The following is a 16,817-nucleotide window of genomic DNA, read 5'->3' as shown; positions in this document are numbered from 1 at the left end:
TTGTCTCTTGTTATCACTTGGCGCTATCTTGGATCTCCTCATACCTAACCGGCCGAACTTTCAGTGTCACCCATACTCACACCACTTCCTCATTTCACCCCCTATCCGTCGGTGTCCCCCAAGGTTCAGTTCTTGGACCACTGATGTCCTCCATTTACACCTTCGGCCTGGGACAGCTCATACAGTCCCACAGCTTTCAATATCATCTCTACGCTGATCATCCGCAGATCTACCTTTCTGGACCTGACATTACCTCCTTACTAACCAGAATCCTACAATGTCTGTCTGCTATTTCATCCTTCTTCTCTGCTCGATTTCTAACACTGAACATGGACAGAACAGAATTCTTCATCTTTCCTCCTCCTCACTCAACCCCCCTAACTAACATATCCATCAATGTCAATGGCTGCTCACTTTCCCCAGTCTCATATGCTCGCTGCCTGGCAGTTAAGGCCGCTTTACACACTGCGATATCGGTACCGATATCGCTAGTGTGGGTACCCGCCCCCATCTGTTGTGGGACACGGGCAAATTGCTGCCCGTGGTGCACAACATCGCCCAGAGCCGTCACACATACTTACCTGTCTAGCGACGTCGCTGTGACCGGCGAACCACCTCCTTTCTAAGGGGGCTGACCGTGCGGCGTCACAGCGGCGTCATAGTAGCGTCACTGAACCGCCGCCCAATAGCAGTGGAGGGGCGGAGATGAGCGGGACGAACATCCCGCCCACCTCCTTCCTTCCGCATTGTGGCCGGGAGGCAGGTAAGGAGAGGTTCCTCGTTCCTGCAGCGTCACACGGAGCGATGTGTGCTGCCGCAGGAACAAGGAACAACTTCGTTACTGCTGCAGTAACGATATTCGAGAATGGACCCCCGTGTCACCAATGAGCGATTTTGCACGTTTTTGCGACGATGCAAAATCGCTCATAGGTGTCACACACAACAGCATCGCTAATGCGGCCGGATGTGCGTCACAAAATCTGTGACCCCAACGAGATCACATTAGCGATGTCGTAGTGTGTAAAGCCCCCTTTACTCTAGACTCTGCTCTCTCTTTCAAGCCACACATCCAAGCCCTCTTCACCTCCTGCCGCCTCCAACTCAAAAATATTTCCTGGATCTGTGCATTCTTTTCCCAAGAAGCTGCAAAATCCCTAGTGCATGCCCTTATTATCTCCCACCTGGACTGTTGCAACCTCCTGCTCTGTGGCCTCCCCTATAACAGTCTTGCACCCTTACAATCTGTTCTAAACTATGCTGTCCGACTAATCCACCTCTCCCCTCGCTACTCCCCGACCTCTCCTCTCTGCCAATCCCTTCACTGGCTTCCCATTGCCCAACGACTCCTGGTCAAAACCCTAACCATGACATACGAAGCCATCCACAACCTGTCTCCTCCCTACATCTGTGACCTAGTCTCCCGGTACCTACCTGCACGTAACCTCAGATCCTCACAAGATCTCCTTCTCTACTCCCCTCTCATCTCCTCTTCCCACCATCGCATACAAGATTTCTCCTGTGCCTTCTCCATACTCTGGAATGCTCTACCACAACACATCAGACTCTCGCCTACCTTGACAAGCTTCAAAAGGAACCTAAAAACCCACCTCTTCCGACAAGCCTACAACCTGCCGTAACCCTCAGTTTGATACAGCGCCGCACAATCAGTTCTACCCTAACCTACTGTATCCTCACCTATCCCTTGTAGACTGTGAGCCCTCGCGGGCAGGGTCCGCTCTCCTCCTGTACCAGTCTGTACCTTGTTTAGTTCATGATTATTGTACTTGACCCTATTTTGTATACCCCTTTCACATGTAAAGCGCCATGGAATAAATGGCGCAATAATAATAAATAACAATAATAACAATGTGCAGTGAGATCTCCAGATGGAAAGATCAGGCGTCGCTGTCGGTCTCCGATCTGAGCAAATAGCTGGAAACCCAGAAAATGGCTCAGTCTTGGCAAACTAACAAATCAGAAGAGTTCATACTATTACTGTCACTACCACCATGATGACAGTGGTGACATCATCCACATCATTTGATGTCAGCCTTTAACATCAAGACGCTGTGTGGTGCTATCTGTATAAAGAAATAACAGAGCGGTACTTATTCTTCTGCAACCATTTTTGCATTGCTCCAATGCATCTACAGTGAAAACCCCCCAACATAATTTGCATATAGGGTTTCTTAAAACCTCATATCGTTTTGTGTATGCAGCTCCTATGCTAACCTTTGTGTCTCCATAGTTCCTGTCTGCAAGCAGGCACAACACAGAGCCTTCACCGCCTGGCCAATGGAGACTAAAGCGGGCTTTACACGCAGCGATATCGCTGGTAAAAGCACTCGCCCCCGTCGGTTGTGAGTCACGGGCAAATTGCTGCCTGTGGCGCACAACATCGCTTACACCTGTCACACGGACTTACCTGCCTAGCGACGTCACTGTGACCGGCGAACCGCCTCCTTTCTAAGGGGGCGGTCCGTGCGGCGTCGCAGCGACGTCACTAAGCGGCCGCCCAATAGAAGCGAAGGGGCGGAGATGAGCGGGATGTAACATCCCGCCCACCTCCTTTCTTCTTCATAGCGGCCGGGAGGCAGGTAAGGAGATGTTCCTCGTTCCTGCGGTGTCACACATAGCGATGTGTGCTGCCTTGGGAATGACCAACAACCTGTGTCCTGCAACAGCAACTATATTTAGGAAAGGAACGACGCGTCAATGATCAACGATTAGGTGAGTAATTTTGATCGTTAACGGCCGTTCGTGCCTTTCACATGCAACGACGTTGCTAGCGAGGCCGGATGTGCGTCACAAATTCCGTGACCCCAACGACATCTCGTTAGCGATATCGTTGCGTGTAAAGCCCCCTTAAGGCCCCAATTCATCAACACCCCCCAGTCTTAATGAGGTGACGTGGTGGAGTCAGACTCTCCTGACTCATTATGTGGGGCACACCTCCTTATGAATCTGAAGCATCTGACGCCTGCCGTGCACCCCTGAGCGCCACGTCAGAAATCTTACTCCAGTTTTTGACTGGAGTAAGATTTCTTGTGTAGGAACACCACAGTTCATCATTAAGTAGATGAGCTTCGCCATCACAGCCCCCATATCTTTTTCAGGCCCCACCCATTTGGCAAAATTTGGAGAAATTAACGTTTAAACGCCAAAATTTGCTACATTTTTGCGCAACTCAGTTGTGCCGGAATTGCTATGATGAATGAGAGCCTAAATGTCCGCTCCTTAAGCCAGCATCTTCCCTCACCTCCCACATTACAATGGAAGGCATGTTTTCTGCATCCTTCGCAAAAAGTTTTTCATCCGTTTACTTTTATCCATTTTTATTTACTTTATTCACTAAATAGCTTCAAAATGTTAGAACTCTTAATTTATACAATATCTTCTCTGAAACAGCTATAAACAATATAGTCCTGGCTACCTGAAGCCACCACTAGAGGGAGCACACTGCATACAGTTTATGTATTATATAATTAAACAGTAAGTGCCCTCTAGTGGTGGCTGCAGGCAACTCTAATTGTATTAATTAATGAATAACAGTCGTTTAATTTTTTTCTCCCCAACAAATGAACGTTCTGTGTTTTATATGGTTCAGTAAAGGTCTGTCCACTATAAATGAAATGTGCATGCGCTGTATATGGGTAGATCAGTCCACTAGGAACTCACTCCACAGACCAACTAATGCATAAAATGATGGGTACAATCGAGCGGGGGCCGAATCCTCAATAGGTCCATCGGTGGGATGGTATTTGGATGGTGCAGTTCCTTAAAGGAGAAGTCCAACCAGAAAGTATTCTTCCCCTGCCCCTTGTAAGAACCTCCTGCTGCCTATAACAATGTGCGGCCTATCATGTGACAACTAAGCTCCACCCATAATGGGAAAAATGTATGGGGTTGACTATGTTTTACATTTCCAAAAAATATCAAGTCTGGTGTCCTAGAGGGGCGTCAGTTTGTCACCTTACTATCAAGGACATTGTGAAAAATGTTCATCACTTAAATCCCGTAAGTCCTGTCCTGCCACCGTCGGAGGTCTGGCGCAGGTGATGTTGTTGTAGATATAAGTAGGAGGACTGGTATCATAACCCTCCGATACAGACTGTACAAATCTGGGCACAACGGTGGTATTTCTTAGGCAGATGTCTCTGAGGTCTTTTAGGGAACAGCCACAATCCCAATGGTTCCCGTGTAACCACAGCTGTTGGATTGGAGAACTCATGAATGAGGAGCTAATCGAGATGGTTTTCATCGGATTCCTTTGAAGGCCAAGATACCGAAGACGAGAAAAGGGCTGAAAGGTGTCAGTAGCCACAACATTCAAGAGGTTGTCCGAAAGATCAAGCCATTGTAGCCTTTGAAATGAACTGAAGGTCTCCGTAGAAAGAGTCTGCAGTTGGTTGTTGGCCAGAAGAAGGTATGAGAGATCCTTGAGTCCCACAAAGGATTTAGCTGAGAGTTGAGTCAACTTATTGAACCGAAGGTCCAGTTCTAGCAGATCTTGAAGGTCAGAAAAGCTGTTGTCATCAATGACTGAGATGTCATTACGCTGGAGAAAAAGCCTTCTAAGATTCGAGAGGCCCAAGAACATGTGAGGCTTTATCCTGCTGATACAACTGTTCTCCATGTGTAAGCTATGAAGCTTTCCGAGTCCTCGGAACGAATGTTCGTAAAGAGTCTTGAGGCAGTTCCCTGACAGATTCATCACCGCCACATTGAAGAGTCCCGTGAACGCTCCTGGACGGATCTCCTGAATGTTATTGTTATTCAAAGATAAGAACTCAAGTTGTCCAAGACCGTCAAACACTCGTTCAACGAGAATCCGGAGCTTGTTGTAGCTCAAATTGAGCTCTTCTAAAAACTGGAGATCCTTGAAGACCCTTGGGCGTAGGCTGATAAGAGAATTGTTGGACAACCTAAGAACATGGAGACTTAGTAAACCGGTGAAGGTGTCTTCAGAAAGGGCAGCCAGGCGATTTTGTGACATATCCAACCAACGGAGTGACTTCATGCCAAAAAAGGCTCGCAAAGCGATGGTGGAGATGATGTTGTGGTTGAGATACAATTTCTGAAGCTTATGTAATTTGATAAAAATTTGAGTTTTCAACCCTCGTAACATATTCCCACTGAGGTCCAGTTCCTTTAGTTCCACCAAGCTCACAAACAATGGAGACTGAACGTAGGATAGATGGTTTCCGGCCAAAATGAGCTCTCTAAGGTTAGGCAGGTCATGAAATACAGTGTCCGGAAGGGCCACCAATGAGTTCCAGCCCAAGTTTAGGTACCAAAGGTTTGAAAGACCCGCAAATAAGCCATCTTCAATTTTTGTGAAGTAATTATTATTGAGGCTCAAGGAGACCAAGTTCTGGGTGTGAAGGAAGGTGTTAGGGGCCAAGAACCGTAATGTGTTTCTTTCTAAATGCAAATGGGCCAAAACTTTGAGGCCATGAAGAGCGTGTGGTTCTAGACTAGTCAGGTGGCTACTCTGCAGGTTAAGAAAGTCCAGCTGGGATAAGTTTTTGAAAGCTTCTGTGGGTACGATGGTAAGATTGTTCCCATCCAGCCATAAGGCTCGGACATTTGTGGGCAGTAGATCTGGAATACGGGAAAGGTTCCGTGAGCTGCAGAAGACGCTGTAGTCTTCATTGTAGTCATAACTACAGATACAAAATGTTGGACATTTGGTCTCCGGAGATGATGACGCGGCGTCTCCTTCATTAGTTCGAGAGTCTGAGGAAACACAGGTCCTCGTCATAAAACTGCAGAGAAGGATCAAGGTTACAACCTCTGTGGAGAAGAAAACGGGACACGGAGTAAGTCAAAAGAGTGGTCTCTCCCTCATTCTTTACACTACAGCTCAGCTTCTGCAGATTAATGATGTTTATAGGCACAAACTCTGAATTCTGATAGAGTATAAAATACAATCAGGATGCTACTACCTATAGCTAGAGGGGAGGAGCCTCAATGAAGGGGATGAGCCTGGAGGGTAGCCTTAAAGGAGACTTATCACCAGAACAAAAGTGGCTGGTTTTTGTTCTTACTTTATTCCCACTGATGCCCTGAGTATTGCGTCGTTTTTCTTTTTTAAATCCGCCATACGGTTCCAGAGATATGGGGGCTTGTTTCTTTGTTGCTACTTTTTATGGCCTTCCCAATGGGGCGTGGCTCACAGTGCAATGATGCGCAACAGCCATAAGACACGCCCCCAGGGACTCCTGTAAGCCACACCTTAAAAATTGCCACTACATAAAAAGATCCATATCTCTGGAACCGTATGGCGGATTTTAACAAAACAAAAACCAGATTACTCAGGGGAACAGTGGGAATAAAATAAGAGCAAAAAATGGACACCTTTTACATGGTGACAGGAACACTTTAAATTTCGCAATGATGGTATGATGAAAGTAAGTGATGGGGGGGGCTGGCAGTGTCTAAGGGACCAAAGTCCAAAAACGTTGCCCAAGTTGACCTTATTCAATCCTATCCTTCCATGGGTCATCGTGCAGCTTTCCTATTTGTCAGTGACACCTCTTTCACCGTCTCACGGTCTGGCGATATATATATATATGTATCCCGCCAGTGCAGGGAACGTATCTATTACATTATAGGACAATATTCACTATTCACTCCTGAATTTTGGGAAGGTGTCAAAAACCGCTGGCATCATGCCGCCTGCTCCTGACTCAGCGTGTCATGTGAGCCCACAGGAGGGAATATTGGGGGGGGGGGGAGGACGGTAACGTGGATTATATTAACCCCTCACTTCCACAGCTGAAGTTTTAATGCTGAGATTAGAGGCGCCAATGAATACGAATTATCATATATGTGTGGAGCTCATCAGCAAGGAGGTGGAGCTTCTTATATGGGGTAATCTATGGGTAAGACCCCAAATGTACACCCCCAGCCCCCCTCTTCCATTGCCCATAGTCTGTCGGACCCTGGTGGGAGGATTCTTAGCACAATTTTAGGGGTACTTAACCATACTGTGTACGTATACAGATTTATGGAAGTTGGGGACCCCCTAAAATGAATTTTAGGAACTTTAGGGGTCCCGATGCCTTATATATATAACCATACAATACATCCAGCAGGTAGTGTGCGTGAGTGGGTGAGTTAGCAGCAGGCATTGGGGGCAGTTTCGGGCCACACCCTGGAGGGGAGACCATCAGCAGGTAGCCCTGGCTCTAGTAGCATTAGGGTATCGAGGGCGGCTGTGGTGGTGACAGGTCTCCTACTTCCCAATCCCCCCCCCTCAGCCCTAGGACATGGGTATTGGGGCGTATCCTGGACTTTTTAGGGTCACCTACCTGCGCCTGTAGGTCCCATACTGGCACATAGCAGAGTGGACACTGCGGCTGCGGGGGTCACTGCGAGCACTGAGCGGGGTGATAACAGCGAGCGCTCCTGGCCGGCTGCAGATAGGTTGGGTCCTGGAAAGCGCTCGCCTCGTTAACCCTCTCACTGCCGGGGTTAACACCTTGGTTACTAGGTGGCTGCCTATTCATAGCCCATGATATCATAGACTGGGGAATTAAAGGGATGTGTCCTGGAAAGACTTAGTGCATCGTTAACGGATTCACTACCTGGTAAAAGTAGAGGAGGACGGACGGGGGGTGCATTGTGACCCCCTCTATTAACCCATTCACAGCATGGATGGAAACAGTCAGCAGGTTGCTGTTGCTGGATCTGTTTCTTGCCGTGTGGCAATAATGAATGGTGGATCTGATCAGTTTATAATCCCTGCTGCTATCTATCCTGCTTGCTGACGGTTTCCATGCAGTGACATACACACTGGTGGCTGGCTATACAGTGGAGCCTCTTCCTGTATACTAGGTATATACCATCAGGGACGCAAATAAATGGAGGGAACGCGCCTGATTAATATCAACCGTTATGTGTACACAGGACCGCGGCCGCCAGAGGCGAAACCGGAGAGAACAAGCCGCTAATCACCACCATAGAAGCATGCAGTTACCGGGGTCTGCCAGCGGGGGCAGCTGCTCAGAGACAGTATCACACGGGAGAGGATTAGATACACAGCTCAGCAGACAGTATCACACAGGATAGGATTAGATACACAGCTCAGCAGACAGGATCACACAGGATAGGATTAGATACACCGCTCAGCAGACAGTATCACACAGGAGAGGATTAGATACACCGCTCAGCAGACAGTATCACACAGGAGAGGATTAGATACACCGCTCAGCAGACAGTATCACACAGGAGAGGATTAGATACACCGCTCAGCAGACAGTATCACACAGGATAGGATTAGATACACCGCTCAGCAGACAGTATCACACAGGATAGGATTAGATACACCGCTCAGCAGACAGTATCACACAGGAGAGGATTAGATACACCGCTCAGCAGACAGTATCACACAGGATAGGATTAGATACACAGCTCAGCAGACAGTATCACACAGGATAGGATTAGATACACAGCTCAGCAGACAGGATCACACAGGATAGGATTAGATACATGGCTCAGCAGACAGGATCACACAGGAGAGGATTAGATACACAGCTCAGCAGACAGTATCACACAGGATAGGATTAGATACACAGCTCAGCAGACAGAATCACACAGGATAGGATTAGATACACAGCTCAGCAGACAGTATCACACAGGATAGGATTAGATACACAGCTCAGCAGACAGAATCACACAGGATAGGATTAGATACACCGCTCAGCAGACAGTATCACACAGGATAGGATTAGATACACAACTCAGAAGACAGTATCACACAGGATAGGATTAGATACACAGCTCAGCAGACAGTATCACACAGGAGAGGATTAGATACACAGCTCAGCAGACAGAATCACACAGGATAGGATTAGATACACAGCTCAGCAGACAGAATCACACAGGATAGGATTAGATACACCGCTCAGCAGACAGAATCACACAGGATAGGATTAGATACACAGCTCAGCAGACAGTATCACACAGGATAGGATTAGATACACAGCTCAGCAGACAGTATCACACGGGAGAGGATTAGATACACAGCTCAGCAGACAGGATCACACAGGATAGGATTAGATACACCGCTCAGCAGACAGTATCACACAGGATAGGATTAGATACACAGCTCAGCAGACAGTATCACACAGGATAGGATTAGATACACCGCTCAGCAGACAGTATCACACAGGATAGGATTAGATACACAGCTCAGCAGTCAGTATCACACAGGATAGGATTAGATACACAGCTCAGCAGACAGTATCACACAGGAGAGGATTAAATACACAGCTCAGCAGACAGTATCATACAGGAGAGGATTAGATACACAGCTCAGCAGACAGTATCACACAGGATAGTATTAGATACACAGCTCAGCAGACAGTATCACACAGGATAGGATTAGATACACAGCTCAGCAGATAGTATCACACAGGATAGGATTAGATACACAGCTCAGCAGCCAGTATCACACAGGATAGGATTAGATACACAGCTCAGCAGACAGTATCACACAGGATAGGATTAGATACACGGCTCAGCAGACAGTATCACACAGGAGAGGATTAGATACACAGCTCAGCAGACAGTATCACACAGGATAGGATTAGATACACGGCTCAGCAGACAGTATCACACAGAATAGGATTAGATACACGGCTCAGCAGACAGTATCACACAGGACAGGATTAGATACACAGCTCAGCAGACAGTATCACACAGGACAGGATTAGATACACAGCTCAGCAGACAGTATCACACAGGACAGGATTAGATACACAGCTCAGCAGACAGTATCACACAGGATAGAATTAGATACACAGCTCAGCAGACGGTATCACACAGGATAGGATTAGATACACGGCTCAGCAGACAGTATCACACAGAATAGGATTAGATACACGGCTCAGCAAACAGTATCACACACGATAGGATTAGATACACGGCTCAGCAGACAGTGTCACAGGGGAGGATTAGATACATGGCTCAGCAGATAGTATCACACAGGAGAGGATTAGATACACAGCTCAGCAGACAGTATCACACAGGAGAGGATTAGATACACAGCTCAGCAGACAGTATCACACAGGAGAGGATTAGATACACAGCTCAGCAGACAGTATCACACAGGATATGATTAGATACACGGCTCAGCAGACAGTATCACACAGGAGAGGATTAGATACACAGCTCAGCAGACAGTATCACACAGGAGAGGATTAGATACACAGCTCAGCAGACAGTATCACACAGGAGAGGATTAGATACAGAGCTCAGCAGACAGTATCACACAGGAGAGGATTAGATACACAGCTCAGCAGACAGTATCACACAGGAGAGGATTAGATACACAGCTCAGCAGACAGTATCACACAGGAGAGGATTAGATACACGGCTCAGCAGACAGTTTCACACAGGAGAGGATTAGATACACCGCTCAGCAGACAGTATCACACAGGAGAGGATTAGATACACAGCTCAGCAGACAGTATCACACAGGAGAGGATTAGATACACAGCTCAGCAGACAGTATCACACAGGAGAGGATTAGATACACAGCTCAGCAGACAGTATCACACAGGAGAGGATTAGATACACAGCTCAGTAGACAGTATCACACAGGAGAGGATTAGATACACAGCTCAGCAGACAGTATCACACAGGAGAGGATTAGATACACAGCTCAGCAGACAGTATCACACAGGAGAGGATTAGATACACAGCTCAGCAGACAGTATCACGCAGGATAGGATTAGATAGACGGCTCAGCAGACAGTATCACACAGGATAGGATTAGATACACAGCTCAGCAGACAGTATCACACAGGAGAGGATTAGATACACAGCTCAGCAGACAGTATCACACAGAATAGGATTAGATACAAGGCTCAGCAAACAGTATCACACAGGATAGGATTAGATACACAGCTCAGCAGACAGTATCACAGGGGAGGATTAGATACATGGCTCAGCAGATAGTATCACACAGGAGAGGATTAGATACACGACTCAGCAGACAGTATCACACAGGATAGGATTAGATACACAGCTCAGCAGACAGTATCACACAGGAGAGGATTAGATACACAGCTCAGCAGACAGTATCACACAGGAGAGGATTAGATACACAGCTCAGCAGACAGTATCACACAGGAGAGGATTAGATACACAGCTCAGCAGACAGTATCACACAGGAGAGGATTAGATACACGGCTCAGCAGACAGTATCACACAGGAGAGGATTAGATACACAGCTCAGCAGACAGTATCACACAGGAGAGGATTAGATACATGGCTCAGCAGATAGTATCACACAGGATAGGATTAGATACACCGCTCAGCAGACAGTATCACACAGGATAGGATTAGATACACAGCTCAGCAGACAGTATCACACATGACAGGATTAGATACACAGCTCAGCAGACAGTATCACACATGACAGGATTAGATGCAGTGTTGGGGTGGCGTGCGGCTCTTGCGGTGCCCGTCAGGTCATGTCTTGTACTTGTGGCGTCTTTCAATCAATAAAAGTTTGTTTGATTTCTGTGATTTTGGCAGCGTCTTCTGTGTCCAGTGATGACCGTGCGGTCACTGCCCCGAGGAGAGCAGAAGCTCGTCACAACAGCCGCCGTGCAGACCCCGAGCAGCGCAACAAAGGGTTAATGGGTCCTGGAGGACAATGTATGGGGGGACAAGGGTATGCAGATATCTCCCCACCTACTGATAGGATTAGATACATGGCTCAGCAGACAGTATCACACAGGAGAGGATTAGATACACCGATCAGCAGACAGTATCACACAGGAGAGGATTAGATACACAGCTCAGCAAACAGTATCACACAGGAGAGAATTAGATACACGGCTCAGCAGCCAGTATCACACATGGTGGGATTAGATACACGGCTCAGCAGACAGTATCATACAGGAGAGGATTAGATACACAGCTCAGCAGACAGTATCACACAGGATAGGATTAGATACATGGTTTAGCAGACAGTATCACACAGCACAGGATTAGATACACGGCTCAACAGACAGTATCACACGGGACAGGATTAGATACACAGCTCAGCAGACAGTATCACACAGGATAGGATTAGATACACAGCTCAGCAGACCGTATCACACAGGAGAGGATTAGATACACGGCTCAGCAGACAGTATTACACATGATAAGATTAGATACACAGCTCAGCAGACAGTATTACACAGGACAGGATTAGATACACGGCTCAGCAGACAGTATCACACAGGAGAGGATTAGATGCACAGCTCAGCAGACAGTATCACACAGGACAGGATTAGATACACGGCTCAGCAGACAGTATCACACAGGAGAGGATTAGATACACAGCTCAGCAGACAGTATCACACAGGAGAGGATTAGATACACAGCTCAGCAGACAGTATCACACAGGACAGGATTAGATACACAGCTCAGCAGACAGTATCACACAGGATAGGATTAGATACACAGCTCAGCAGACCGTATCACACAGGAGAGGATTAGATACACGGCTCAGCAGACAGTATTACACATGATAAGATTAGATACACAGCTCAGCAGACAGTATCACACAGGACAGGATTAGATACACGGCTCAGCAGACAGTATTACACATGATGGGATTAGATACACAGCTCAGCAGACAGTATTACACATGATGGGATTAGATACACAGCTCAGCAGACAGTATCACACAGGATAGGATTAGATACACAGCTCAGCAGACAGTTTTACACAGGATAGGATTAGATACACAGCTCAGCAGACAGTTTTACACAGGACAGGATTAGATACACAGCTCAGCAGACAGTTTTACACAGGATAGGATTAGATACACAGCTCAGCAGACAGTTTTACACAGGATAGGATTAGATACACAGCTCAGCAGACAGTTTTACACAGGATAGGATTAGATACACAGCTCAGCAGACAGTATTACACATGATGGGATTAGATACACAGCTCAGCAGACAGTATCACACAGGATAGGATTAGATACACAGCTCAGCAGACAGTATTACACAGGACAGGATTAGATACATAGCTCAGCAGACAGTATTACACAGGACAGGATTAGATACATAGCTCAGCAGACATTACACATGATAAGATTAGATACGTGGCTTAGCAGGATCAGATACCGCGTCTGCGGCCAGTGATGGGGTAATGGTCTGCGGGTCTGTGTCTGCTGGTCAGGACACTGATAAGTGGTTCTCCCGCTGTTTGCGGATCAGGTCGGGGTCAGATAAGAGCGGCCGAGACGAGACATTTCCAGGATTTTGGTGGAACACAATGTTCTGGGGCGACTATCCCCTCCTGTATTATCCACGGCCATATCCCGGGAGCGAGGATATCGAGGAATATATCACCCTGCAAGAGGGGGAAGAAATATACACAGGGGCGTACATAGAAATCATGAGACCCCATAGCAGAATTTCTAATACCCCGCCCCAAAAGAATAAAAAAAATATTCGGCTGTGTCACAGAAGAGCGTAATTTCCCTCCTATTGAAGCCCCTAGATTCCCTTTTCATTGCAGCCGTAAAGTATGATGCCAACAGACACTGTATGATGGCCCTACTGTACCCCCTTCAACTACCACAGCTATAAATGGTGACCCCCAACACAGCAAGATCCCCAACTGTGACCCCCACACAGCCCTCCATACAGTATAATATCAAATATCTGTAGATAAAGTATAAAGGCTAACTCATAGCCTTCCAAATAACAGAATGGCCCCACAAAGCCTTCCATATAGTATAATGGCCCACACATAGTCCCATATTCCACCATATAGTATTATGCAACCCCCCTGTAGTATCAAGTAGCCCCCATATAGCATTATGCAGCCCCCATATAGTATTATGCAGCCCCCATATAGTAGTATGCAGCCCTTATATTCCTCCATATAGTATTATGCAACCCCCTTTAGTATCATGTATCCCCCATATAGCATTATGCAACACCCATATTGTAGTATACAGCCCGCATATAGTATTATGCAGCCCCCATATTGTAGTATGTAGCCCCCATATAGTAGTATGCAGCCCCATATAGTATTATGCATCCTCATATAGCTTTATGCAGCCCCATATAGTATTATGCAGCCCCTATATTGTCTTATGCAGCCCCAATATAGCATTATGCAGCCACCATATAGTAGTATGCAGCCCTTATATTCCTCCATATAGTATTATGCAACCCCCTTTAGTATCATGTATCCCCCATATAGCATTATGCAACACCCATATTGTAGTATACAGCCCGCATATAGTATTATGCAGCCCCCATATAGTAGTATGCAGCCCCCATATAGTAGCATACAGTCCCCATATAGTATTATACAGCCCGCATATAGTAGTATGCAGCCCCCATATAGTAGTATGCAGCCCCCATATAGTCTTATGCAGACCCCATTTAGTCTTATGCAGCCACATATAGCATTATGCAGCCACCATATAGCATTATGCAGCCACCATATAGTAATATGCAGCCCTTATATTCCTCCATATAGTATTATGCAACCCCCTTTAGTATCATGTATCCCCCATATAGCATTATGCAACACCCATATTGTAGTATACACCCCCATATAGTAGCATGCAGTCCCCATATAGTATTATGCAACCCCCTTTAGTATCATGTATCCCCCATATAGCATTATGCAACACCCATATTGTAGTATACAGCCCGCGTATAGTATTATGCAGCCCCCATATAGTAGTATGCAGCCCCCATATAGTAGCATACAGTCCCCATATAGTATTATACAGCCCGCATATAGTAGTATGCAGCCCCCATATAGTAGTATGCAGCCCCCATATAGTCTTATGCAGCCCCCATTTAGTCTTATGCAGCCACATATAGCATTATGCAGCCACCATATAGCATTATGCAGCCACCATATAGTAATATGCAGCCCTTATATTCCTCCATATAGTATTATGCAATCCCCTTTAGTATCATGTATCCCCCATATAGCATTATGCAACACCCATATTGTAGTATACACCCCCATATAGTAGCATGCAGTCCCCATATAGTATTATGCAACCCCTTTAGTATCATGTATCCCCCATATAGCATTATGCAACACCCATATTGTAGTATACAGCCCGCGTATAGTATTATGCAGCCCCCATATAGTATTATGCAGCCCCCATATAGTATTATACACCCCCATATAGTATTATGCAGCCTCATATAGCATTATGCACCCTCAGTTGTCTGGCCATCGTGATTACATAAATACTCACTTCTCCTCACTTCACTATTCCCCCACTGCTCCGGTCTCCTCAGCATGTCCACTGTTCTACTGCTCTGCACATCTCCGTACAGCAGGCGCGCAGTAGTGATGTCATCATGCTCCACAAGTCAAAGCGCTGCAGACACAGCTGGAGAATGATGAGTGAGACAGTGCTCCGCTCCTTCTCTCATCATTGCTTTTAAATGCATCGGTATCTGTGATGCTAATACAACTGAAAGTGTGGTCCTCGGCGGGGGGGGGGGGGGGCCCGGTCCCAGAGCTGGTATTGGGGCCCCTTTGACTCACTGGTCCCATAGCGGTCATGTGGCCTGCCACCATTGGTCGTATGTCAGTGTCTGCAGAACATCACATCCTAGAGAAGACACAGGGGGCAAAGACAGAAAAGCGAAGTGTGATGGCTGATAACAGGAAGATATAGATTGTAGTCTTGTCCTACAGTCACCTCCCCCAGTAATGGCTGACAACAGAGAGTAAAGGATTGCAGTCACCTGTGCTACAGTCTCCTCACCCACTACTGGCTGATAACAGAGAGTAATAGATTGTAGTCAACTGTCCTACAGTCTCCTACCTCAGTAATGGCTGATAACAGGGAATAATAGATTGTACTCACTGGTCGTCTAATCTCGTCCCTCATTAATGGCTGATAACAGGGAGTAATAGCTTGTACTATCCTGTTCTAGTCTCCTCCCCCAGTAATGGTTGATAACAGGGAGTAATAGATTGTAGTCACCTGTCCTACAGTCTCCTCCCCCAATAATGGCTGATAACAGGGAGTAATAGACTGTAGTAGTCACTATCCTACAGTCTCCGACCTCAGTAATGGTTGATAACAGGGAGTAATAGCTTGTACTCATCTGTCCTACAGTCTCCTCCCCCCGTAATGGCTGATAACAGGGAGTTATAGATTGTACTCACCTGTCCTACAGTCTCCTCCACCAGTAATGGCTGATAACAGGGAGTAATAGCTTGTACTCACCTGTCCTACAGTCTCCTACCCCTCCGCCCCCAGTAATGGCTGATAACAGGGAGTAATAGATTGTACTATCCTGTTCTACAGTCTCCGCCCCCAGTAATGGCTGATAACAGGGAGTCTTAGCTTGTACTCACCTGTCCTACAGTCTCCTCCCCCAGTAATGGCTGATAACAGGGAGTAATAGATTGTACTCACCTGTCCTACAGTCTCATCCCCCAGTACTGGCTGATAACAGGGAGTAATAGCTTGTACTCACCTGTCCTACAGTCTCCTCCCCCAGTACTGGCTGATAACAGGGAGTAATAGATTGTACTCACCTGTCCTACAGTCTCCTACCCCTCCGCCCCCAGTACTGGCTGATAACAGAGTGTAATAGATTGTACTCACCTGTCCTACAGTCTCCTCCCCCACTAATGGCTGATAACAGGGAGTAATAGATTGTACTCACCTGTCCTACAGTCTCATCCCCCAGTACTGGCTGATAACAGGGAGTAATAGCTTGTACTCACCTGTCCTACAGTCTCCTCCCCCAGTACTGGCTGATAACAGGGAGTAATAGATTGTACTCACCTGTCCT

General features: G+C 46.7%; 1 protein-coding gene across 1 annotated transcript; it reads right to left on the bottom strand.

The window, feature by feature from the left end:
* Positions 1 to 3,332: 3,332 nt before the first annotated feature.
* On the bottom strand, positions 3,333 to 7,421 carry IGFALS (insulin like growth factor binding protein acid labile subunit). The gene is made up of 2 exons (XM_075319492.1): positions 7,317 to 7,421; positions 3,333 to 5,796 (listed from the first exon to the last, which is right to left on the bottom strand). Exons 1-2 carry the CDS (start codon positions 7,333 to 7,335, stop codon positions 3,980 to 3,982), a joined length of 1,836 nt encoding a protein of 611 aa, XP_075175607.1. The 5' UTR covers positions 7,336 to 7,421; the 3' UTR covers positions 3,333 to 3,979.
* Positions 7,422 to 16,817: the final 9,396 nt, after the last annotated feature.

The sequence above is a fragment of the Anomaloglossus baeobatrachus genome, chromosome 7, assembly GCF_048569485.1.
Source record: "Anomaloglossus baeobatrachus isolate aAnoBae1 chromosome 7, aAnoBae1.hap1, whole genome shotgun sequence".
Classification (NCBI taxonomy): domain Eukaryota; kingdom Metazoa; phylum Chordata; class Amphibia; order Anura; family Aromobatidae; genus Anomaloglossus; species Anomaloglossus baeobatrachus.
Note: the sequence above shows the minus strand (reverse complement) of the source record. Positions and strands in the feature narration are given on the sequence as shown.